The sequence below is a fragment of the Haemaphysalis longicornis genome, unplaced genomic scaffold (genome assembly GCF_048455015.1).
Source record: "Haemaphysalis longicornis isolate Haplotype H1 unplaced genomic scaffold, Haemaphysalis longicornis Haplotype H1 scaffold_3, whole genome shotgun sequence".
Taxonomy (NCBI): Eukaryota; Metazoa; Arthropoda; class Arachnida; order Ixodida; family Ixodidae; genus Haemaphysalis; species Haemaphysalis longicornis.
Window position 1 is genome coordinate 48,157,015 of NW_027526335.1, and position 24,581 is coordinate 48,181,595.

The window sequence follows — 24,581 nt, forward strand, 5'->3', positions numbered from 1 at the left end:
TTTATGAAGCGCTCGCCAGTTTCGAAGAAGTACTCTGACATTTTATTGGAATTTTTTATAGAAGGTGCGTTGCCTTACTGTGTCCTGCCAAATTATGTCGAGCCTACATTGACGGTTGATAATACTAGAAACGTTAAAAGCCCCCATTTCCTCGCTGAAGCCCCCCGGAAGCAACTGCGGCAACCGGCAAGCACAATGTACTTGCAAAAACCCTGACTTCACGCACTTACAACCGTCTCCTCATAACTCAGTGCTGGTGCGCATTGCTACAAAGTGGGAAATTACAAACATTCAGAAGAAATGAAGCGGAAAATATCTTGGGGCAAACAGTCAGCGGTCTGGTAAGGACAGGAGCATTCTTCTGAAGGCTGCAATGGACCGAAGCGCCAAGCGCATGTTAATAAGGGTGCACGCATGACCGAATTGTCATTGTTTCTTGCTGCTGAAGACCCAGAAACCGGAAAATCCGAAGAGGAAAGGTTGCAGACGGCGGTCATCCCTCCCTTTGGATCAAAGTGTTTCGTAATGCCTTACGCAATAACCAGGCTGCCATTGTTAGAAACTCGCACTTACTCCGAATGCGCAATTTTAGAAACTCCACAAAATCTGCAAGTGTGGCAGCGTGCTAGATATAAAAATAACAGAAATGTCTGCCAACTATATTGCGCGAAGCCTCCACGAAACCCGGCGCGGTCAATGCCTGTCTGGCTCCGCTGTTGAGCAACGCGAGTGTTTACGCTGTCTACACGTGCGCATACCTGCACACCCTGCTGGGAGGAAGGCGTGCAGTGGAAGAGTTGAAATCCCGGCTCTAGGTATCAAAACGCGTTACGACATTCGAATGCCGTATTTTCTCTGTATGTGAGTTTATAAATACAGTGAGGTGCGTGGACTTGGCCTTGCAGAGCTCTTTGTGGTGCGGATTGCTTTCTCGTTATTTCTGCGGGCCACTTCAGTACCGGGTCACTATTTCTCGATATTTCTCCCAATCCAGGACAGAACGGCAAAATGATGACCCCAACTATCTCCCGAAACATTTTTACCGGCGACAAATACTTAGTTTCTAAATGTTGCTCACGTTCGAAATGAACTCTTCGCGAAGATTGGTCTCAATACTCAAATTTATGGTTTCCGTAAATGGCCACTGATGTGTGAGTGTGAATCATTTAGCCCTTACAACATTTTGTTTATCCTCAAGGAAATTCCGTGCACTATAAAATTTTGGTGGAGGGTGACTTTTTCTTCGGTATACTTGACGGGAGTTGCTAAGAAAGAACGGAGCTTGAAAAAAAATACCTAGATATGTGGTAAGACTAAAATGAATGCGATTGTGAATGCTACCTCTGAAATTCCACACTGAATGATAGCTTTAGTCGCATGGAACATGATGAAGGTGAAGAGTTCTTAGAAATGCCTGCTCAGATTGCGTTGGCTTGACTACCTAATTGCTTTTATCGTCGAAACGAGTTTTGCATGCTAAGATATAAATGGTGCATAAAGTTTTGTTGCTAGGTAATTCTGCTATTAAAACATGATGTGCGGATGGTTTCTACATTTTGAGAATCGCATCTAATTTTTCATCAAAATGTATTTCAGAAATAGCGGAAATCTAGATTTTGTGTATAAGGGGCGTGAGCTTGTCTTCCTGGCTAGACAAAAAAAAAACATTTTGATTCTGATACTTTTTAGAAAGAATTGTGAATGCCAGGCAGTGTGAACAGACACACGTGCCTTTAGGCAAGATGATTCAACTTTAGCTGCCCAACCTCTTGCTCAAAAACTATGACATAGTGACATAATCACGTTAGTGTGTTTTGCTTGTAGCTTCCAGAAAGCGGAAAGAGGATACTAAACGTAATAAAAATCATTCTCACTGAGCGATAAAGCTATTAAACTTTTAATTTCAGCTTTTACTGCCGAAATCGAGGTTTCTATTAGTTAAAGCTCACCTACTGGCCACGAATCCGGAACTCTGCTTGTGGTTTGAGATATTCGTTGTGAAGATGTTTTTTTCACGCCGGTATACAAATACTTACCTTGGTATTCTGAGTCTTTACTCCACTCAAGCCTCCGGTCGAGGAGATCCCATGGAAGTCGATGTCCCCATTCGTTAACATTGCGGAATCCTCCCCTCATCCGAGTGGAGGGAGCAAATGGAGTGGAGGAGGTACTCGGAATATGGCCCTTAGTATTGTCCTACACCCCATATCAGCTTCATAGTAACTTTGACCGCGTGGTTGTTGGAGCGGCATCTATGACGCTCTTAATTCGTCACATGCCCAGGTTGAGTTTATTTTTCTCCTTTCAAAGCATCAACTTTAGCGCGAAACCGTGCAAAATATTGTTTCTGGAGTGTCATTGAACTCCGTACCCACAGTCCAGCGGCGGTCGCTCTAAATCGCATCGCCTTAGAGGTGATCTTCCGAGATTTTTTGCCTAAATGCGGAGGAGAGCTAAAATGGAAGCGGCGTGAAGTAGCACGAATTAAATGGCAATTTAGCTAATAAATGAGCCAAATTTAAATAAGCCAAAATGGATCGATCGCAATTACCAGTACGATCGATCGCAATTACTGTTCTGTTACGATGCAGTCATCCTTTGTCAATCTGTAAACACGGGACCATCACAAAGTTCTTTACAAGTGGCTGCAAACCTACGGCGACATATTTGGGTAAGTATAGGTTCCCGGGGCGTTGCGTCTCCTCATGCTATGGGAAAGTTCTCGGGTTCGACTCGTGGCCACAGTGACTGTGATTTTTATGGAACCAATTAACAAAGTGCCCTTGCAAAATTATTCACGCTGTCGTTAAAATTTAAGGAAGTGTTAACTCAAGCTTATCTACAGCTCATTAAAAACCGATGTTATTGTAACGTTGTTATTCGACCGGAACTGATGTTAACAGCTAGTTCATAACATAGCACTCACATGAGTGAAATATGATAACATAAAAACTCCGCATTAATTGCGCTGCGAAAGTACGGCCAATCACAACTGCTAAAACCAAGCATTGGCCCCGGAATAACATGAGACAAATGTAGGTAGGTGTTCAATAAGACAGGTAACATATGTAGGGAGGCTACGAAAGAATACCGGTCGAACGGACATTGCTTGGCCTAAACATCATCCTAAAGATGATGTTTAAAACTAAACAGCTGCTCCTCTGGTAATAAAAGAAAGCAATGTTTGACATCCAGGACTGCTTACATGATTGGAAAGCGAATCAGTTAAAATAGCAACGAGAAAGTAGCTCTAGAAAATGAATGACAAATGCACTTAAAGTTGCTGTTCGAACATGCTTCATTCGCAAGCGGATGGCTTCGGCACAGTCCCAGTAACTGCTACCAAAAACACGAATGTTTCTAGTGCAGTATTCAGCCCGATCATAAATAAATTATTCCAATAAAACTTAGAGTTACTACAGTTTTATCCTAGCAGACAGGCATGGGGTTTTGTCAGAAGGCTGAAATCGCTGACCAGCTTCATGTTATTCGTAATAAACTGCGACTGATAATTAGTCGTGACACCTGCCTAGATAACACTCACAGATATATATTAGTCGTCAAAGCAGTCCTATGCCAGAAAATCTGCTTCGGAATAGGTTGTATAAAGCATGTGTTTCAGCCATTTTTCTTAATCGTATTTCGTCTGTAGAGCCACATAGATTGACAGCAGAATGGAATTCCGGAATGTTTACAATACCATGACGACGACGACGACGACGACGACGACGGCGATGACGATGATGATGAGGATGGATAGATTTTTATGGCGCAAAGCCAGCTGGGGCAAAAAGCGCCGCAAAGCAGTGATTAACCAATACAAGTGAAAAGGCTACTACTCTAACCGATAAGCAAGAATAATCATTGAAAAACACTTAAGATGGCTGCTGCAACGGGCCTGTTTGGGAGTATGCATGATATGAAATCAGATGTAAAAATTTGACCTAGGACAAGTGCTCAGAAAACCGCTTAAAAGACACCTTGCGATTGTCAGACAAGAAAAATGCCGAGTGGCACAGCACCGAGTTTCATTCAATTGTCAATAGAACGCCACGATGAACTGATAATGGCAAGTAAATTAAACTCGGTGTAATAATGGATCTCTTCGTACGTTTTCGAACAAATGTCTTGCAATCTTTCTTCGAAGGGGGAAAGATCAAGCAAATACACAACAAACGGCTAATGGGCCCACCCCTCATGTTTCAGTCCTAAAGCCCTTCAGGAGTGTGTGACCAAACAAAGTGCCTTTCCGGCACAAGTGCCCAGCTGCAGTACGTGAACTTCAATCACGCCTAACGGGCATGTATCCGAGCATTCATGCTCAAATAATGAAAAATCAGTTGAGATCCCATAGATTGCGGTTTTTGTAAAATATATACATTAAATAGAAAGCTACCGAGAACTACCGAAATTCGCGACAAAGTTGACTTTTTCCCAGAACGTACTTTGCTGACAGACCACAAGTTAATTTCACGACGAGAAGATGATCATGAATGTAACCCTTATCGCGTAGATCGGTCGCCCGATGATAGAAGCGATGATCCTACGAACCGATGGCTCGTGGTCGACAGCACGTGGCAAACGATGAGCTACTCCAAGAAGCAGCAAGTTGTACAATATGAACGATTTATTTACACTACGCATCAACAACTCTCAAGGCCCATGATCGCATAAAAGAGGTAGGGCAAGCGTCGAGCGGGGCTCGCCGCCGTCTCCCTCTCTCAAAACATCAAACTCCTCGGTTTTACCACCAAAACCCCGCCCATGAACGGGACGTCACTATTTGAGAGTGAGGATGGCTCAGAGACTAATACCCCTGCTACACTAGGGTCCAAATGTCATTTGAACCAAATGTCATTTGACTCAAATGGGTTGCTTCGAATGCCATTCATAATCCGCCGTGTACACTACATGGCATTTAAAAGCTTTCACAACTGTTCCCTGTGCTGTAGTGGCGCTGTTGTTGCTCCGTTCCGTTTTCGTACACTAATACAACAATCAAACTTAGGAGCAGTCTCAGGCAGTAAAATTATATCAAATTAGAAGAGACAGCAGTTTTGACTCTAACGCGGTGGCTGTCTGCATTGTTTTTTTTTTTGCAACTGACCCACTGGTTTTGAGAGTATGAAACTTAAATACGTTGATTTCGTATTTTAAGTAAATAAACAGTGAACAAAGTTCCACAAAAAAACAGTATTTTGTTTGTTTTACGTACGGAAGTATTATATTTTTTATTGACAATCGAAGACGCTGCGTCCGAGAGTGCTGGAAATGGCATTTGAAATCTTAAATGTCTCTCTCGGTGCTCATTTGGCTCAAATGTCATTTCAGCCAAATGGCATTTGAAAACCTAGTGTAGCAGCACAACTTGGCATTTGAGTCAAATGACATTTGGTTCAAATGACATTTAGACCACAGTGTAGCAGGGGTATTACCCCCACTAGGCCATTGATTTGCCGCAGGGACAAACTTAGGTGAGTGCAAAATAGTCACGTGACCCACTTCTCTCGCTCTCATACGGAAACACGGAGGTATTCCGCAATACCCAAACATAACACAAATGAAAACCAACCAACTAAAAGCATACCTAGCGCCAGCCATCGGCTGTCGGGCGGCTCGTCTTAAAGTATTGTGAACACCATGCACGCCTATGACAGTGCCCCGTGCCACCAAAATTCCTTTGCATTGTAAACACGTCAAGTATATAACAATGCCTGGTCGCCTGTCCATTGACGCATCCCAGCCACCAAGTCGCCAGGGCCTGACGTAGAGCGAATGGAAACTTCGCCCAGTAGCTTTGAGCTGTGTACCCGTGGTAGGCAGAACGTCTGGTACCTTCTTCCCACCTTTGACCCCTTGACTGACCTCCAGCTTCCGTCCGCTTCCGACATTCTCGTGGCGGTAATCGCTGAAGTTAAAATTTCAACGGGCCCCCTTCGCCGGTTTCCCAAACGAACTAGAAGAAAGCCTCCTTCAAAATATTACATCGCTTTTAACTATTGTGGGGTGACCGACACATTTGTATAATTCCTCTCCGAGCCCTCTCGTCGGGTGAACACAAAAGCGCGGCGAATAATAAAGAAGCCCCCGCGGTTTCTCCTTACGCCCCTCACGGCGAAGTCAGCTCGGTCGGCCTGAAAACAAACACAATACAGGTAAACACGCTATACCTAATGAACGATAATCTAGTTTCCGGGCGGCATTAATTAAGTAAGGTGCGCGAACTTAGCACCACAACAAGAAAAAATCCTTTGGTGTGAGCCAATAACGGCCGCGCTGTAAAAAAGTTGCCCGCATATCCACTCGTTTCGCTGCAAATGTCGTCGATTGACAATAGCATTCTGCCGCCCCTGCCACGTAACTGCGCCTCTCCTCTCTCTACCACCCACCTATCGCACCTTACTCCTTTTGTCTCACCCCCCAATGATAAACGCAAAGGAGGTTTGCTGAATTCAATTTATTTTTTTATTGTTTATTTATTTATTTTTCGCGTTCGCACTGCTAGCGCAATCTCTAGGGAGTCGAGACGTTTTGCTGCCGCTGGGCTTGAAGTGCCGTCTCGGGTCGACGCTCCAGCGTGAGGCATTTTTGTGTTTTGGTAAAAATATTGATATTAAAATGTCTTTTTTTCTACGGCAAAAATCAAGCCCGCGTTTCTTTTTAAACAAAAGAAGACTGCTAGTGCCAGTTATGCATTTTGGTTAGCATCCGATGTGCCTAATGTTCTCTTTTTGCTTAACTATGTGGAAAGCCACGAAGTATGCGACCATAATTCGTAGCCTGTAAAGGTATTACCTATATACAGGGCAGCTATCATGCACAAGGATTTTCAGAAAGAGCAATGGCGTTACTCTAAGAAAACCAAGTGCATAATGTTTACAGTAGAGTGAAGTATCGGCCAGTATTTTTTTCTGCCCTCAAATCTAATTAATGATTTGTAATTAATTATCTAACTCACGAAGTACTGTCCTAATCATTAAAGTGTCGATGAGGCACTTGTAGGCTCGTAGGCCACGGGAAGTATGTAACTGCGGTATTTTTAGCGCCGAACTAATTGCGTACTACCCGCCGCGGTGGCTCAGTGGCTAAGGCGTTGCGCTGCTGAGCACGAGGTCGCGGGTTCGATTCCCGGCCGCGGCGGCCGCTTTTCTGATGGAGGCGAAAAGCAAAAACGCCCGTGTGAACGAGATTTCGGCGCACGATAAAGATCCCCAGGTGGTCAAAATTAATCGGGAGCCCTCCACTACGGCGCGCCTCATCGCCTACGTTGCGTCGGCGCGTTAAACCCCACAATCAATCAATTGCGTACTAAGTGATGTTGGCTCATAAAGAAAGCCCACGAAATAAAACAGGGCTGAAAATTTCGTTGTTTTGAACTGTCGCGACGGTATACGAGGAAGCGTAACGTCACGTGAGAGGAAAACGTCCACTATGGGCGAGATCACGTAATCCCCGTTTTTAACCGGACGGCAAGGTGACAAAGGTACGCATGTGGCAGCTCATGGCGATAACCTAACGAATTTCGTAGAGCGGAGGCGGCAGGGCACGTCGTTGACCGTTGCAGGTGTTTGCGGAAGTTGAAGGCGGACGTAACCTGAGGAACACTCAAAAACGGGGATTACGTGATCTCGCCCATAGTGGACGTTTTCCTCTCACGTGACGTTACGCTTCCTCGTATACCGTCGCGACAGTTCAAAACAACGAAATTTTCAGCCCTGTTCTCAATTTCGGCCGAATCCCCCAAATCCTTCCAATTAAAAAATTGCCCCCATCACACCGCGAGGGAACCCTGGTGTGATGTGGCGCATGCATACGCGAAATGAGAGAGTACACGTGTTTTAGCGACCACCACCCAGATATTTATTACATTTAAGAATCATGATTTTATGGTCAGTAAAGTGCACAGTGAGCGGTTGCCGCAGCAGTGGTCGAATCTTGGTTTCATCGTCTATGTTTGAGAAGAACGAGAGCGAGCGCTGACTAAACCGCCGCGGAGCGATACCCGCTTTATATTCACAGCGCTTGAAGGAGAGGAGACCGCGGGAGAGAGTCGCGCATGCGCGCACATGCGGACCGGAGCAGCTGTTAACGCAGCGTTAACGCAGCGAAGCGCGCGCCAACCAAGCGCGCCAGCTGTGGTTATGCTAATGCGCCGGAGTGAGAGTGTTGCGCACAGCTGTGGGAGAGACGAATGGAGGAGAGTCGCGCATGCGCAGGTGGCGTGCGGACTGACGCCGACAACGCAGGAGGGACATGCCTCAGAGCAAGAGATGCGCCGCATCTAAAAAGTCTCTTGCAACTCTTTCGCCTTTACAAGTCTCAGATACCTTCAATTTGTCTGCTTCAACTTTTCTTCTATTATCATCGTCAATATATTACGTCTATTCTTTGCTTTTTTGGAGCGCAGCCCTTTGACGCCCGGTATCTGGGTTTCGCGGTTGCGGCGGCGACGGCGGTGGCGGCGTCCGTCGAGTCCCCGTAAACGTGTCAGCGAAAGAGGCAGCGAGACAGAAATAGCCAGGCGATTGGTAGCTTATTTATTGTAAGGATGGGCGGACAGTTTCTGAAATGTGGTTCGGTCGGCACCAGAATCCCGGGACGCTCGCCGCCGAGTCTGTACACAAAGCAGCCGCGTCGGCGGATTGCCTCGAAAGCGCGTCATCCCTATTTCATATTTGCCGCGCTTTCGAGGCGCTTTTTCAAAGAAAGTGCTACGAGTTGTGCCGCGCCTCCGCCAGATGGCGCCACGGGTCCCGCGACCGAGAGAAGACGCAGTGAAACATCCCCCTCGCGAGGGGCACAATCAAATGCAGAGCATTTCCGGGGGCGCACGACGTTAAGTAGTTTGCGTTACGTTAATGTTGTTGCACTTGTGGCAACTGCTGACGAGAGAGCGCTCGTCAGCAGTAATTTGAATGAGTCAACGATATAAGGCGCGTTCGTAGGGTTCCATTCTGTGTCGGCTTTGTGGCGCAGTGGGTAGAGCACCATGTACATTGCGTTCCGCCCGCAGGGTCGAGGGATCGAAACCGGGCGCCGGATAGAGAGAGAGAGAGAGAGAGAGAGAGAGAAAACGTTTATTGAAAAGCAGGGACGGGGTAGGGGGGAAAAAGAGTTAGGAGCTGTGGGCGGCCATCCTATTCCGGTAGGCCGCGTGCCGCGGCTGCCATCCTCGCCCGAGAGATCAGGGCCTCCTGGTCTTCGAGCTGGCAGCTCTGCAACGCGCACTCCCACTGCTCAAGGGTAGGGGATCTGGGTGGTGGAGGGTTGGTGGGGCACGTCCAGACGAGATGAGCTGTGGTGTTAGGCTCATCGCATTGGGGGCAGTTGAGTGGGTAGTTAGTAGGGGATATGTAGTGGAGATGGAGGTGATTGTAATAAGTGTTTGTTTGAAGTCGGCGCCAAATGCGGGCGTCAGCGGTAGAAAGGGAAGGGTGGGGAGCGGGATAGGTGCGTCGGGTTGCTCTGTAGTGGTAGAGGATGTCGGTGTATGTTTGGGAGAGGGGCGCAAGGGAGTTTGTAATACTGGCTGCATTGTTGCCCTCTTCTGGGAATGCCCGGTGAAGGAGAGCTCGGGCGGTGGCGTGTGCCACCTCGTTCCCAGGGAGGGAAGTGTGGCTGGGTGTCCACACTATGCGGGCATGAGGGAGGGTGGGGCATTGAGAAAGGATGGCCAGGGTAAGAGCCGAGACTCGTCCGAGTGCAAAACGACGACAGGCAGCTTGTGAATCAGACAGTATCGTTACGCTGGGACTCATGGCTTGGGTCATTGCGAGGGCAATGGCTGCTTCTTCGGCCGTGGTAGTAGACGCTGTGCAGACAGTTGCCGAGGTGAGGAAGGCATTGTCGAAGCGGGCAACAGTGGCGACGTGAGCTGGTCGTTGAGGATAGGGAGAGGCGTCCGTATAGAGGGTGGTCGGGTCGCTGCCGTATTTTCTGATGAGGAGGCGTGTACGATGCTGACGACGGCCGGCGTTGTATGTAGGGTGCATATGACGCGGAATGGGGAGGACATGGATGTTGCGTTGCATTGATGGAGGTATGCGTTGTGGCGAGTCCGGAGTTTGTACCACCTTCCGGCCTAGCGTTTTGAGCAGATGACGACCGGCGGGTGTGAGTTGTAGGCGCTGTAGTTGGTTTTGGAGATGGGCCTCAATAATCTCCGAGAGGGTGTTATGTAGACCCAGTTTCAATAAGTGGTCGGTAGAAGTGAAGGTAGGCAGGCCGAGGGCTGTCTTATAAGATTTGCGTATTAGGACATCAATCTTGGCATGTTCTTGTGGTTTTAAGGTAAGATAGGGTGCCCCGTAGGTGATGCGGCTGATCAGCATTGCTTGAATGATGCGGCAGTTATCTGTTTCCTTGAGTCCGTGTCGGCGAGAGCATATTCGTTGAATTAGGTGTGTAAGTTGGGAGACTGTCTGTATAAGTTTGGGGAGGTACGCGGCCCCGGAGCCGTCGTGGTGGTAGTGGACTCCTAGGATGCGGAGGGTCTTGACGGTGGGGATTGCTTGCCCGTTGAGAGTGAGTGAGGGGTCGGGGGTAGGGTTTGGTGGGCGGCCCCGGGTTCGTGCTCGGAGGACGAGTAAGGCGGATTTTGATGGGGCGCAGCAGAGACCACAGGTTTGGAGATAATGGAGCGTAGTGTCGACTGCCTGTTGAAGACTGTCTTGCTGTTGTCCGGGAGAGCCTGTGTTGGACCATATGGTGAGGTCGTCTGCATATAAGGCGTGCGACACGTGGGGGATTTGTTCAAGTAATGTCGGGAGTCCCATGAGCGCTATATTGAAAAGTAGGGGTGAGACAACCGAGCCTTGGGGAGTGCCCTTTGCCGGTGTGTGAAAGGTCTCTGTCTGGTGAGGGCCAATGTGGAGAGTGGCAGTTCGATCTGTCAAAAAGGCTCTCACGTAGTTATATGTGGCAGATCCACAGCCCGTGGTTTGAAGTTGGCGGAGAATGGCTGTGTGAGTGACGTTATCGAAGGCGCCTTGTATATCGAGAGCGAGGACGGAACTGGGATGTACTTTGCTGAGGCAGTCGAGAACCCGCTCTTTGAGTTGGAGGTGGACGTCTTGCGCCGAGAGGTGAGTACGGAACCCGAACATGGTGTGAGGTAACCGGTTGGTGTCTTCAAGGAAGTCCGTTAGACGGCGAGTCACCAGATGTTCAAAAAGTTTGCCTACACAGGATGTGAGGGAGATCGGTCGTAAGTTGTCAAAAGTGATGGGTTTGTGAGGCTTGGGAACCAAAGTGATATCTGCGTGGCGCCACTGGGGCGGTACTGAGCCGTTAGTCCAGTGGTGGTTGTAACAGGCAAGCAGGGATTCTAAGTGGTCGTCGTTAAGGTTACGAAGTAGCTTGTACGTTATTAAATCGTGTCCGGGTGCTGTTGTGCGGGTTAGCCGGGTGAATGCTTGCGTGAGCTCGTCCATGGTAAAAGGGCCATCGAGCTGAGGATTGGGAGTGCCCACGTAGTCCGGGTGCGAGGGAGTTGTCTGAGATAATGTAGGTCCGAATAACTTGTGGCGGATTTGGGAGAGTAGTTGATCAGGCGGTTGAGAGTGGTTGTGTATAAGTCGGGCTATGTTTTGCGAAGTGGCAGTTTTGGTAGGGGCGTTATCCAGGAGGTGGCGTAGGATGTGCCAAGCTTTCTTGGTTGTAAGAGTGCCATTCATTTGGTCACAGAAGTCGCGCCAGTTTTGGGCTTGCAGTTGTTTGGCGTATTTAAGAGCCTCTTCTGTAATCTGGGCGATACGACGTTTAAGCTTGCGATTGTGTTTATTTCGGCGCCATCGGTTGAGTAGGCTACGTCGTGCCGTCCATAGATGGTCGAGATGGTTGTCTACTGCCGGTAGATCCTGCGTGAGCGTGATTTTCTTGGTGTGTGAGTTTTGTAGATCAATGAGTTGCTGCGTCCATTGTTCTAGGTCATCGGTCGGCAGTATGCTTGGAAGTGGAGCTTCGCGGAAGGCTTGCCAGTCAGTGAGCTGCGCCGTGCCCATCTTGCGACGGATACTCGTGAGTGGGACAGTGAGAGCAATGATGTAGTGGTCACTGCCTAAAGTATCTGGCAGCAGATCCCATACAAGGTCGGTGGTGTTGCGACTGAATGTCAAATCCGGTATGGTGTCTCGGGTCACGCTAGTGCCTAGACGTGTTGGCCGAGTCAAATCGTTCTGCAGGGTGAAGTGGTGGTGCTGTGTTGCTTGTAGCAGAGCCGTGCCTTTTTTGGACGCGTGGGGATAGCCCATGTAACGTGAGGTGCGTTAAAATCGCCCAGGAGTAAGCATGGGTTGTTGCGAGTGTGCCGCACCACCGCGCTGAGGAGGGCTTCGATTGCGGATAGGGGTTGTGTGGGCGGGCTGTAGACGTTCAGTATGTAGAGGCTTGGTGCTTGTGGCTTATGAGGAAGGATTTCAACGAGGACGTGATCGATGGGTGACGTAATCGGTATTACCTGGGCTGTCAGTGACCGGGCAATAAGGATGGCCGTGCGCTTGTGAGGGGGATTGGTGTAAGTATCATAACTGCGAAGGATGGGGCATGGGATGTCAGTTTCTTGCAATACAATGGCATCCGGCGGGTTTGGGGAAACGTATAGTTCGAGGGCTGCTTTTTTGCTTTTAAACGATCGGCAATTCCATTGGTAGATGGTAAGGGGCACTTGCGTTGCGGGTCTATTGGTCATCAGGTTTAGACTTTTTGGCTTGAGGTGGGTTGTCCGGGACTAGGGCGCGTTCAAGCAAGGAAATGCGTTCTGAAAGCAGATCGAAGATACTTTTGGTGGAGTCGGTGATCATTTTGCTTAGGTATTCTGTAGACTGCTGTACCAGCTGCTGAACTTGTGGGATGCTGCGGGCCGTAAATTGTGCGTCGATGATTTCCTCTACGTCGGCTCGTGTGAGGGGAGGGGTAACCACGGGGACGGGCGGGGGTGGTTCGGACTGGGGGGCTCGCTCTGCTTCAAGGGCTTCTACCCGGCGTAGGAGGTCGGCATTTTGTTGTTGCAGGTTTTTGATCAGGTCGAGGAGTGCGGGGGGAATGGTGGCGGGAAGTGGCGTAAGTGGGGATAGCGGGGGATAGTTTTGTGTGTCGCGTTGGGGAGGGAGTCGAGCAGTGGGAGCGCGAGAGGCAAGAGCAGACCAGCTTACCTTGTCGGCGGCTTGCGTGGACGTCTTGCTGGCCGGCGAGTTGGGGATGAAGCGGCGTGGACAGTCTTTACCCGCCGTGGTATGGGGTTGGGAGCACAATCGGCATTTAGCGATACACACATGGTCTACTGACGGAGTCGGTTGTTCGCAGTGGAGGCATTTTGGGCTGTCAGGGTTAGGGCACACGTCCATGCGGTGCCCCAATTCACCGCAGACGCGGCACACTTGCACGGAGCGGCGAAAAGGCCGGCAGCGGAGAAGCATACTGCCACCCTTCACGTAGAACGGCACACGAGTCCCTTGGAATGTGAGAAGCGCGGAGCGGGTGTTGCCCATGATGCGCGCGTGGAGGAGGGTGGGGTAGTTGCCTTGAAGGTAGGCGCCTAGGTTGTCCTTGTTTATCGAGGAGTCAAGGCCATGGATGACCCCGCGACAAGTTCCCGGTGGTGGCTTCAGATAGTATTTTTTTTATATATATAGTAGGGAGGGGTGTGGTGCGGACTACGGACGTCAACGCGGGTGACATCGTGAGTTACTGAAATGCTCTGCATTAAAAAAAAAAACACCACGTGACGGCACTCCCGCTTGCTTTATAAACCAGCGCCCGGTTTCTAATGCAAGTTATACGTTGCTCACCCGTCGATTTGTAAAAAATTCACCATGCATTCGCAGTGTTCATTTGGGCGTAGACGTGGGAAAGGTGCGGAAGAGAGGACGTCTTCAGACGAGTACGCGATTGAGGTTTGGGTCAAACGCATCTGTTTCTCCGCCAATTGGTGAACTGGTCTTTTTTTTTCTTAGGATCATAGCTGCCCTTTTTTTGAGAGCAGTGTGCCAGGTTTGCTTAGGGGAAGCACTGCCGCGGTTAGGAGTGTCACCACGCCGTGTGAAGAGACGAATTGTTGGGTATTTCAGGGAAATAGTGTTATCAGTCAGATTCTTGTCTTCCCGCTCCTCCTTAAGATACCTGAGTACAGTCGCACGCAGAACACTGCGATAGCCTTTTCCCTGCACCACGGTGCCGAGTTTTGTACTGTGAAGGACCAGGGAAAGCTGTACGAAAGACAAAAGAATGCCGATTCCAACGGGGGCAAATTCATTCTTTTTTAAGCTACATTCCGGGACCCTTTCAGCTAAAACGTTGCTACACAACAAGGAGATAGAGGTACTGTGGGACACTGCCTGCACAATATGTATGCAACCAGAAACCATTGATCATGTGTGCATACACTGCTGGATGGCGGTCCTCTTCTGGAATGTGTTACAGCGAACTCTGAAAAAAAGACTTTCCATTGGAGCCCCACGGCTTTCGTTACCTCCGTATCGAATATGGGGATGAAGATGAGGACTGATGCTTCTGCGCCTCCACAGTATGTAAAGGGCGCTCATGGTGCGGTTACATGGCTACGTGGATGATAGGCCGGCGAGGCAGATGTTCCGTGAGAGTGTTCTGCTGTTTGCTGAGAGGATTAAAATTTAGGACTCTGTAATGAATTGGGTGGCACGTTTAGAACCATTGACAATGATGAAATAATTTTATAACAAAGCCAGGTGGGCGACCCGGATGGTGGAACTGCATGTACATTTTCTTGAACAGTGCTGTACTAACCTAAACTGACAATGGAAGATCACACAAAGACGGAACGAGGCGCGACTTATCAACTGATTTATTTTCAATAACACGCACTACTATACATAAAAAGACACTGGTGAAAATCAGTTTTTAATTGATAACAAGAAAATGCCCACCCGTTAGACCCCCTCTCGTCTCAGCGCGCCTGCGCGGGCGCAAGCATTTCCAACTGACTATCTAGTGAGGGTAACTGAGGGCATGCTTATGCAAGCATCTGTTTTCATAATGGCTAATGCTTCTGGTATCTGCCTTTCTATCTTTTCATTGCATCGTCTGATGACACTTGTCTTGGTGAAATCTGGAGCGCTGGGGCACTGGCGGTAATGATGACAAATATCAGCAAGCATCCCTGGGGGAGTAATTTTTTTGCAGTTGTTTCTATGCTCTCTGATCCCCGTATTGTCGCAGCGGCCCGGCTGTCCAACATAACACTTTACTCTTGGTAATGGCAGATGATAAACAATTTTTAATTACATTCTACAAAGTCGGGATCGTGGTTAGTGGAGTGGGCCTCTCGGGGCTTTTGCGCATTGTTGACCTTCCTACAAAGAACTATCAATTTTATCGGCGCTGTGAACACAACCGGAAGGGGATGTCTTGCAGCAATTTTTTTTTGCCCATGCGCCCCGTTACAGATGTACGGTACAACGACCGGCTGCATTTTCTTCTCTGACTTCTCACCTTCGTCTGTCATTTTCTTTGTTAGTACAGTCTCTAAGGCCTTTTCGTCTACTGCCTCTAACAGACCGGCAGGAATCCTGCTTGCCCTGAACCTATCTACTTGAGCCTTGAGGCTCTGCTCCACCTTGTGCGCAAAAGATTTTCTGATACTCTGAATAATGACAGAATACGCAACGCTTCTCTTTTTCCCTTTCAAGTGGCCCGAATCGCATCTTATCAGGTCCTTGTCCCCTCCAGTCATGTATCCCCACCGTTCCTTAGCCCCAGAGCAGGAAACATTAGGTGTGCTGGCTGGCTTCCGCTATGTCCACGATCTCGTCCCGTACCTCCCCTTTCACAAGGGAGCCAGTGTTGATACAGGAAAAATTGTTTCAGTGTTCAGAAAGGCGTTTCAGAGGTAGAATTTACATTTAATTTGCCAGAACAGTCAACCATTCGGTTCTTGAACTTGAAGATACTGGAAGGGCTATCCACAAGTACTGGGGATACATGACTAAAAAGAAAAAGAAAAGGAAAAAAATTAAGCCGTTGCACTCAATGTGGAAGCTGTTGGAAGTGCATAGCAGTGATTCGCCATTAGGGGTTGCAGCGCCGTTATCCGCTCACTGCCACCACCCAATGCAAATTAAATTTCCCGCCTTCGTAGTGCTCGCGCGCACTCCGCCTGAAACAGCGCCAGCGGGAGTTGTGTTATTTTTATGCTTCCTTTTCCTACCGCACGTGCCGGCGTGGCACTGCCACTTTTTTTCGCTTACTATTGTAAAAATCAAACGGACGAGCGTTTCTAACTAAACGAACGCGGGCGCTCCCGGTTATTACGTATATTTTGCCTCAAATGTACCTACAGTTTTCTTTGCGTTAAACAACGGGGAGATGTATGACAAGCGCCAGCGGCTCACGAGTTTCGAGCGCTTATGCCTATATAAACCTCTTGGCTTTCGAAGCCTCTCGGTTACGCCCCTACGACAGCGGCTACGACGTAACGCTGGCTCTACTTGGGTCCAGAGAGCGATCTACGACGACAAGGCGCGTCCATGAAGTGCTCTGCACTTAAAAGAATAAGAAGAAAAGGCTGATTGCAAGCAACTGTTTTTCCTGTGAAACGTCCGAATAGACGGGGCATCGCCTTGATAATGACATGCCAGCAAGGAGCAAATGCAGCAAGTTTTGCGGAGCGCTTGTGGCAGATAAGGCACAAACTCACCGGTTTCAGCTGCTTTTTTTTTCTTTTCTTTTTTTCATTCAGGATGTTCGAGAGCAAGAGGGAGCTTGTTTGAGGTCATTGCTTTACGATGCGGGCGGGAGCGCCATCGCGTGGTATTTTTCATATATCGCTGGTTTTTTATCAGTATAAATAAATGAGTGCGCAATTAGTTCGTCGCTGAAAATCCCGCAGTTGGATGCCCCTCGTGGGTAACTGCATCATTGACACATTCCCGCCTCGAGTACTCCTCGAGTTAGATAAGCATTTACAATTAAATGCTTAGATCACATTAACAAAAATTCACGGGGCGATACTTTACGGTACTGGAAGCATTACGCACTAGGTTTGCTTTGATTAACGCCATTGTCCTTATTAAAAATCTACATGCATGAAAGCGGGATACCCTGCATACTTCTTCAAGAATTTTTTTTTAACTTTTGGTCAGACGGCTGTACGGAGGGAACAGACAAACACAGGCAGACAGATAGACCGATTTTGATTCGCGCCCGCGGCGGCCCCTTTTCTGATGGAATCAAAAAGCAAAAACGCTCGTGTGTTAGGTAATTTCCCCAAACGCTCAAGATTCCCAGGTGGTCAAAATTAATCCGGAACCCTCGTTACGGCGCGCCTCATAGCCTGTGTGCGTTGGTTCTCATCAATCAATCAATCTCACAATCTCAAAATAAATCACTATCACAACCTCAATCAATCTCGCAACGTCACAATCAATCAATCAATCAATCAATCAATCAATCAATCAATCAATCAGAGAGAGAGAGAGAGAGAGAGAGAGAGAGAGAGAGAGAGAGAGAGAGAGAGAGAGAGAGAGAGAGAGAGAGAGAGAGAGAGAGAGAGAGACCGCCAATATCGCTTTTAAGCAGCCCGAGATAGACTATCGTCTTTATAGAAACGCGCCCGCTGTTATGCGGAACGGCAAAACGGTGCCGTGAAAACATTGCCGACCTTGAGGGCATGCCGGCGCGTACGCCGCGGAACGGAGAGAAGGATGCTAGGTCACTCGGGAGCGGGTTCACAGGCGAGGGCGTTACGCGGCTCTGGCACAGCCAGCGCCGCTGCGCCGCTGTCACGGCGGAACGTATTTGAGCGGCCTTGAGCGGAACGTGTACACACAATCGCTCGCTCCTCGGGCCTCCTATTTACTACTGTAGTAGCGTTGTGTGCCTTGGATAGTTGGCGTTGCTTCTCCAGCCATGATTGTGCTTGTGGGTGTGCTCACCCTTGCTGTCGTCGTCGTGGCAGCGTTCATCAGGTGAGGTACTAAACGCCCATTCGGGTCATTTGAAGTGGCTCGATTCAAATTCGAGGCCAGATTGAATCGATGTCAGTGCACCTTTATAGATGTGTTTTACCCGATCTACTGTTTATTCATACATTTACTTTTTGGAGCAAATATTCAGTCCGTTTATTTTTGGAGGGTGAATAACGGGCATTGCTATCCAAATTGCCATGTACTCAGTTCTGTATATTCTCTCTTGTTACAAACACGCGGTTGTTGAGTTCCGTGGTCCTTGAGGGCGATTAGATGAGTAGGGCAACCGGAGCGTTTTCGGAAGAGCTCGAGCAGAGGGTTCCAAAAGCGAGATCGAGACCTCTCAATGATGGCAAACCGTGACCGCGTGCAATGCTTTTTCTTTGTCTAACTTGAACCGCCCCTTCCCTGGGCAAAACGTTTCCGTATTAAGCCATTTCGTCGTCGCCACCATCGCCTCTTGGCGCAGATGTTAAGGAACACTTGACAATATGCTAAAGATGGTGATAGGTCATAGAAACAGATGAATTTTTTGAGTCCGAAAGAAAGTGGCGAAAAAATGCCCACCGGGTGGGATCCGAACCGACAACCTCCAGAATACCGGTCTGGTGCGATGACCACTACGCTACCGGCGGAGCTGTCCCCCCCCCCCCCTTTCTCGTGTATTTATGTTAAGGTATTTTTTGTTTCCTGTACTTGAGGGTGGTAGCCAGAGCCACTCGGACTACTCGGGGTGAAGGAGACCTTCTTTTTAACCCCCGGCCTGTGACTGGAGTGTCTACGACATGTCGAAAGTGGTCGACCAGCATTGAACCCTTTTAAGCTGCCTTTGGCACCAAGACAGCCAGAACAGAGGCCCTCGCTATGCATGTAGCGAATCAGAAATGGGAAATGAGGGGCTCGGTGAATTAAGACAGAATAAGGGTTGGCATTCAAGAAAACCTCGGAAAGCAAAGGGGGGAATGTGGTAGGTTATAGTTCATATTGTTACGAGGCAGATGCGGACTATTTACACGCTGTGCTTAAAAGTGATCTATTCTCAAAGAATGAGGCGTATAGTCCGAAGCCGAGGATACCAGCGTAGCTCGAGCCAGTCTGTCTCTGCGCGACCTCTTCGTCTTCGCTTCGGCTTGCCTTGCGCGACCCACTGATGCGGCACGTACCCATAGATGAAATGTACGATGGATTGACCACCAGGTGATCCAGTGCATTGCGCCATGTGAAATGTCAAGAGGGCCATGACAATATATATATATATCCAAGGAAAGCAAAGGGGAGAATGTGGTAGGTTATTTATTATCCTTGAAACAGATACAATTTTTTGGGAAGAAAGCGGAGAAAAATATCCCTTCCAAAATATTTGTATATGTTTCAACGGCAATATAGGACTTACCACATTCTCCCCTTCTCTCTCCTTTACCTTTTTGACTACCTACTGTTATTTCTATCTCTCCTCTCTCTCTCTTTATATATATATATATATATATATATATATATATATATATATATATATATATATATATATATATATAAGAGAAGAAAAACTTCGAACAAGGTAAAAGCACGATTGTGGCCTACGTATCAGCAAAGAGAACTTGCTTTCCTCAGATATATATATACATATATATATATATATATATATATATATATATATATATATATATATATATATATATATATATATATATATAGCTATATAGCGAGCTATATATATATAGCTCGCTATACATAGCTTGCACTGCTAGTGCTCTGCATGCACGGTGAAGAGCTGTCAACTTATCTGCTCCCCTTATCTCTAGTAGCGCCGGAGAAGCGAAGATCAGTGCACTAGAAAGGGCGGTGTGACGTCTTGTGCAAGCTATATATATATATATCATGACAGAAGCTCAAGCACAGTTACTGTCCACATTACAGGAGACGCTCTTTACTCACATGCGTACACACCAGTCAGCTATCACGCATGCACATGAGACGCTCCCATCTCTCCAAAAAGTTGCCTTCTTTGCCTGAAAGGGCCAAAGACTGTGCACGGACGAAGTTTTCGACCTCCCTGTTTATCACAAAAGCCTCTAAGACCTGCCTATCTGTTTGCCAAATAAACAAACAAAAAAGCGCATTTGCACGAATTTCGGCGTGCAGACCTACCTATCTGTTTTTCGAGGCTTGTGCGATAAACACGAAGGGCGAAAAGGGCTGCAGGGCACCGTCTTTGGCAACGGCAGCCAAAGAAGGCAACTTTTTGAAGAGATAGGGTGGGGGGGAGTGTATGACAGCTGCATCTTACCGGTACTCACCAATGGGGCAGAAACTTGTAGGCCCACTAAGAGGGTTCAACTTAAATTGAGGACGACTCAGCCAACAATGGAACGTAAGACGACAGGTGTAACATTAAGGGACAAGAAGAGAGCGGAGTTGGTCAGGGAACAAACGCGCGTTAAAGATATATTATTAAGAAGAAGAAATGGACGTGGGCTGGGCGTGTAATGCGAAGGGAAGATAACCGTTAGTCATTAAGGGTAACAGAGTAGACCCCTAGAGAAGGCAAGCGTGGCAGGGGGCAGCAGAAAGTTAGATGGGCAGAGGAGATCAACAAGTTTGCGGGGATAAATTGGTCGCAGTTAGCACGGGACAGCGATAAATTGAGATTTATCGGAGAGTCCTGTGCCCAGCAGTGGGTGAAAATAGGCTGGTGATGATGATGATGATGACGCCATTGCCCCGACTTTCACTGCATTTAAGCACCATTTATCCGCAGTATACGCGATTTCTCGGCCTGCCATCGTTGTTCTTTTGTTTTTTTCTCGGTCCGTTGTGCTCAGTCTTTGCCGATTTCCACTGGGGAAGTGCACATGTTCCGTGGGCTCGACGGTGTGCTCAAATAAGTTTTTTTAACGCGAAATATTTCACTTGGCTTGGCTGCAGAAAGAACGCGCACGGCCGGAATCCTCCGACCGTGCACCCACCCAAATATTGTGCGCAGAAAGTGCCCACAGCTGCTAACGCGTTCCATGGTGCTCCACAAGTTTGGTAGCGCGCGTACATCTAAAACAATACTCACCCCCCCCCCCCCCCAAAAAAAAAAAATAATAATAATAATCACGTTTTGTTTTATAGCAGGCATCAGAAAAAAAATGAACAGAAAGAAGCAGTTTGCGCGTACTGTTTCAGGTAGTGCATCAAAATGAAAAGAATAACAAGGAGAAACACTCGTCAAGCGGTCAATTCTCATCGTCTTACGGCGCATTGAACGAGCACAACAAAAGAAAAACGAGCGCGCATCGAAAATTTCCCACACCGTCTTGGTTGGCCTTCAGCTTCCATGGATGGAGTGTAGCAGCAGCATGAACAGTGATTCTAGATAAAGTGGCTGCCGTAAGTCTGATGCCGAGGTTGTAGGTTTTAGGTAACTTAGGCAGGAGCTAGGTTCAGCGACAAACATAGCGAAAGACATGATTTCGCGAAAGAATATGCTGAAAGATCCTGCAACATTTCGCATCGTACTGTCAGTGAATATACCGTACGCGCTGGTATTTGTTGCGTACAGCTGAGCAATCGCGGCAGGCGCACGTGAAAGCCAATTTGTTTTCACTAAGTTCCCATCGCTTCGGCACGTGGAACGCGACACAAAGAGGTATCCCGAAGGTAACTGGTAGTCTTACCGCAAACATTGACCGCGGACGGCTGCCATACCGAACTTTGCCACCTGTTTCGGCTTTCAAGCCACCCTGACGAAGCTACTACACGCGTGGCGCTGCAGTTATGGTGAAAATGCAGCAGCCGCTGAAAAGGTTGCGTCGATTAGTGCTCTGTTCGCTGGAAAAACAGTTTTTCCGCAAGAATGACGGCGCTTCCAGCCACAGAATGGCCCTGTCGGAGCTGATTTGAGCCTTTCCAGTGAACTTTCGCACATCTATCGATCAGCTTCACGTAATATAAAGCTCTTCGATGTAAAGCGAAGGTCGTCCAAGTTCCCGCCTGTTTACGTGAACGAAAATGCTCTAAAATAAAGAATACAAGTCGAACAGGCAAATCTGATAGCAGCGTCGTTTGCAAGCTGACGTTTGCACAGCTAAGGAACGGGTCTAGATTTGGCCGATGATTCTCTGTTCTCGCCGGTGTTATAGGTAATGACCGGTGCAATCGCAATCGATTGGTGAAACCGCCACTTTATATGCGAGCAGTCGCAGGCTTCACTGCGAGCGAAGCAAAGCTGGTGTGTTTGGGGATTAAACTTAACCCCACCTGGCAAAGCACGCCGTCCCTACACGGCGGTTTGTTGGCACGCTGGCCCCCATTGTGGTCGGCTGTGATGAGCTGGTCGCTATCGATAAGCCGGTTGTGGTTTCAGCACAGGGACAGGACGCAAAGGGAGACTATGGAAGCTTGGAAAATCAGCCGGGAAGGGTCGATGCGCGTTAGTCATCGTTCGGTCAGTCTATACAAGACGCAGAGCTGGCGTTTCCTGGACGACACGTGCGGTGATAGCACACTATACCTGATAGGTTGTATGTTTATATGTCTCGTGTTATTTTTTATTGATAATCTCTGTATGAGCGTTGGGTTGTTGGAGTCATGTCCACTTTATCTTTCTGTTTCTTAATAAATGTTGCCAGTTGCTAGTAGCGCGTTGTCCTGTGTATTTCTTTCCTCGGTCAACGTCTTTTCCGCGCCTGTTTTCAAGAAGAGCCTGAAAAAACACAACAGCACTTGTAATGAGCCGGCAATGTTGGGTGAGGTACGCGCAGGAAGAATGCCGTATTTACACGATTGTAGGTCGACTCCCTCGCATGACGTGTCGAAAAAAAAAATAAAGACAGAACACAGGAGCGCATTCCACCACCAAAATATATTGGCTGCTTCACCTACAGCTCGTCCTGTCTGGTGTTTTCCCTCGCGATGCTGCTGCCGCAACAGCTGCTGCCGTCCCATGACAGGTCGTCGTCCAGTGTGAGCCCACAAAGAACAGCAAAAAATTACTTCGAACGAGCGTTCGGAGTAGCTGCTATACGCAATAGGTGAAGTCGAAAAACAAGCGCACAGTTGCTACTACGCCGTCGAGTCCCGGATTTCTCGTTTGGCTTGCCAGCTGCGGCGGTACAAGTTTGAGTTTAGATTGTAGGTGAACGCCCCAACTTCAGATTTCCAACTTCAAAGAAATGGGTTGACATACAATTGTGTAAATACGGTAGTTTAGTGATTTAACAGAAGCTCTCGTGAGGTCACCGTTTCATTTGTTTTGGAGTCATACGGGTTCAAGTATATACGAGCCTTTTGTAGGAACTACAGAAGCTCTACTATTAGCAGCATCGCACTGCTCAAAATATAGCCACATAGATACGTGTGAAAGACAGCTGTGATCAAAAATTGTTGTATGTCTCTTCTATCTGTACAGATACCAGCGTTATTTCTATGAATTCAATCCTGATTGTGATCCACGAACGATAACGTGGCATAACAAAGAATGCTCAGGGGAACAACGAGAAATATTTCCTTTTAAGCTCAAAAATTTATTTTGGGAATGGCAGCGACGTATTTAAATTATTCAAGCATGGTGACTGCAATCGAACCGGTCTTGGACGCCATATTTGAACGTCTTACCGTTACTCCCTATTGCGTTGTAGAATACGTTGGGTGGTGGGGGTGACCCGTTGTGTTGATTATTGCGTGGTCTTAAGCGACAACCTCTCTGATAGACTTGCAACGACTCCGGTCCTGCGCTTCATGGGTTCCGTCTCTGCCTCCGAATTTCCTTATTTCTTCCCTCCATGTAGTTGACGGCCTTCCCCTTCTTCTAGACCTGTCTCTCGGTATCTATTCTATTAGCCTGGTGGTCTGCCCGTTGTCATTTCGTCTAAGTGGCCAGCCCAAGTCGATTTTTTTATTTATTTGAGCTATGATATCCTCCACTCGAGTTTATTCTCTGATCCAGCAAGCGCGCTTCCTCTCCCTTAAAGTTACTCGTATAATTATTCGCATCATGGCTTGTTGAGCGAACCTAAGCTTGCTTTGAAGTTATTTAGTAATGCGCTATGTTTCTGCTGTACATGTAATCACCATGAAGACACATTGGGTGCATATTCTTCTTTTGCGTGATAGAGGTATGTTCCTTTTAACTAATTGGGAGTGCTTGCCGTGTGCACGCGAGCCCACACCTATTCTGCACCGGGTTTCGTTATCGTGGTTGGCATCAGCACAGACAACCTGCCCGAGGTAGTTACATATGCTGAACAGAGCACTGCTAAAAGGGCCGGCAACCTGGCATGCTTCAACTGTGCCAGGATGCAGGCTCAGTGCTAGAAGTCGTACTTGCGAAAACCTTGACCGCTTGTCATACAGCTGTCGCCCTAAAACATTACTACAGAGCGCGAAAACACAAATATCTGAAGCGAAGGCTGCACGGAAATTTTACGGCGAGACGTCAGCGTTCCGCTAGTGACAAGAGCATTCCTGTGAAGGCTGAAATGGACGAGGTCGTGGGTTCGATTCCCAGCCGTGGCGGCCGCTTTTCTGATGGAGGCGAAAAGCAAAAACGTCCGTGTGTACGATATTTCGGCGCACTTTAAAGATCCCCAGGTGGTCAAAATCAATCCGGAGCCCTCCACTACGGCGCGCCTCATCGCCTGCGTTGCGTCGGCGTGTTAA

At 48.1% G+C, this 24,581-nt stretch overlaps 1 protein-coding gene across 2 annotated transcripts in view; it reads left to right on the top strand.

Annotated features, from left to right (window-relative positions):
- The window catches only part of LOC144174421 (cytochrome P450 3A14-like), a 47,806-nt gene that overhangs the window by 3,680 nt on the left and 19,545 nt on the right, over window positions 1-24,581 (top strand). The window contains exon 1 of one of the 2 annotated variants that reach the window (XM_077703129.1): window positions 17,690-17,939. The exons of the other annotated variant lie outside the window; for it this stretch is intronic. Within the exon in view, the coding sequence (XP_077559255.1) occupies window positions 17,881-17,939 (59 nt within the window). The 5' untranslated portion in view covers window positions 17,690-17,880. Of the gene's footprint in view, window positions 1-17,689; window positions 17,940-24,581 lie in introns of those variants that run through there. 2 annotated transcript variants of the gene reach the window in all.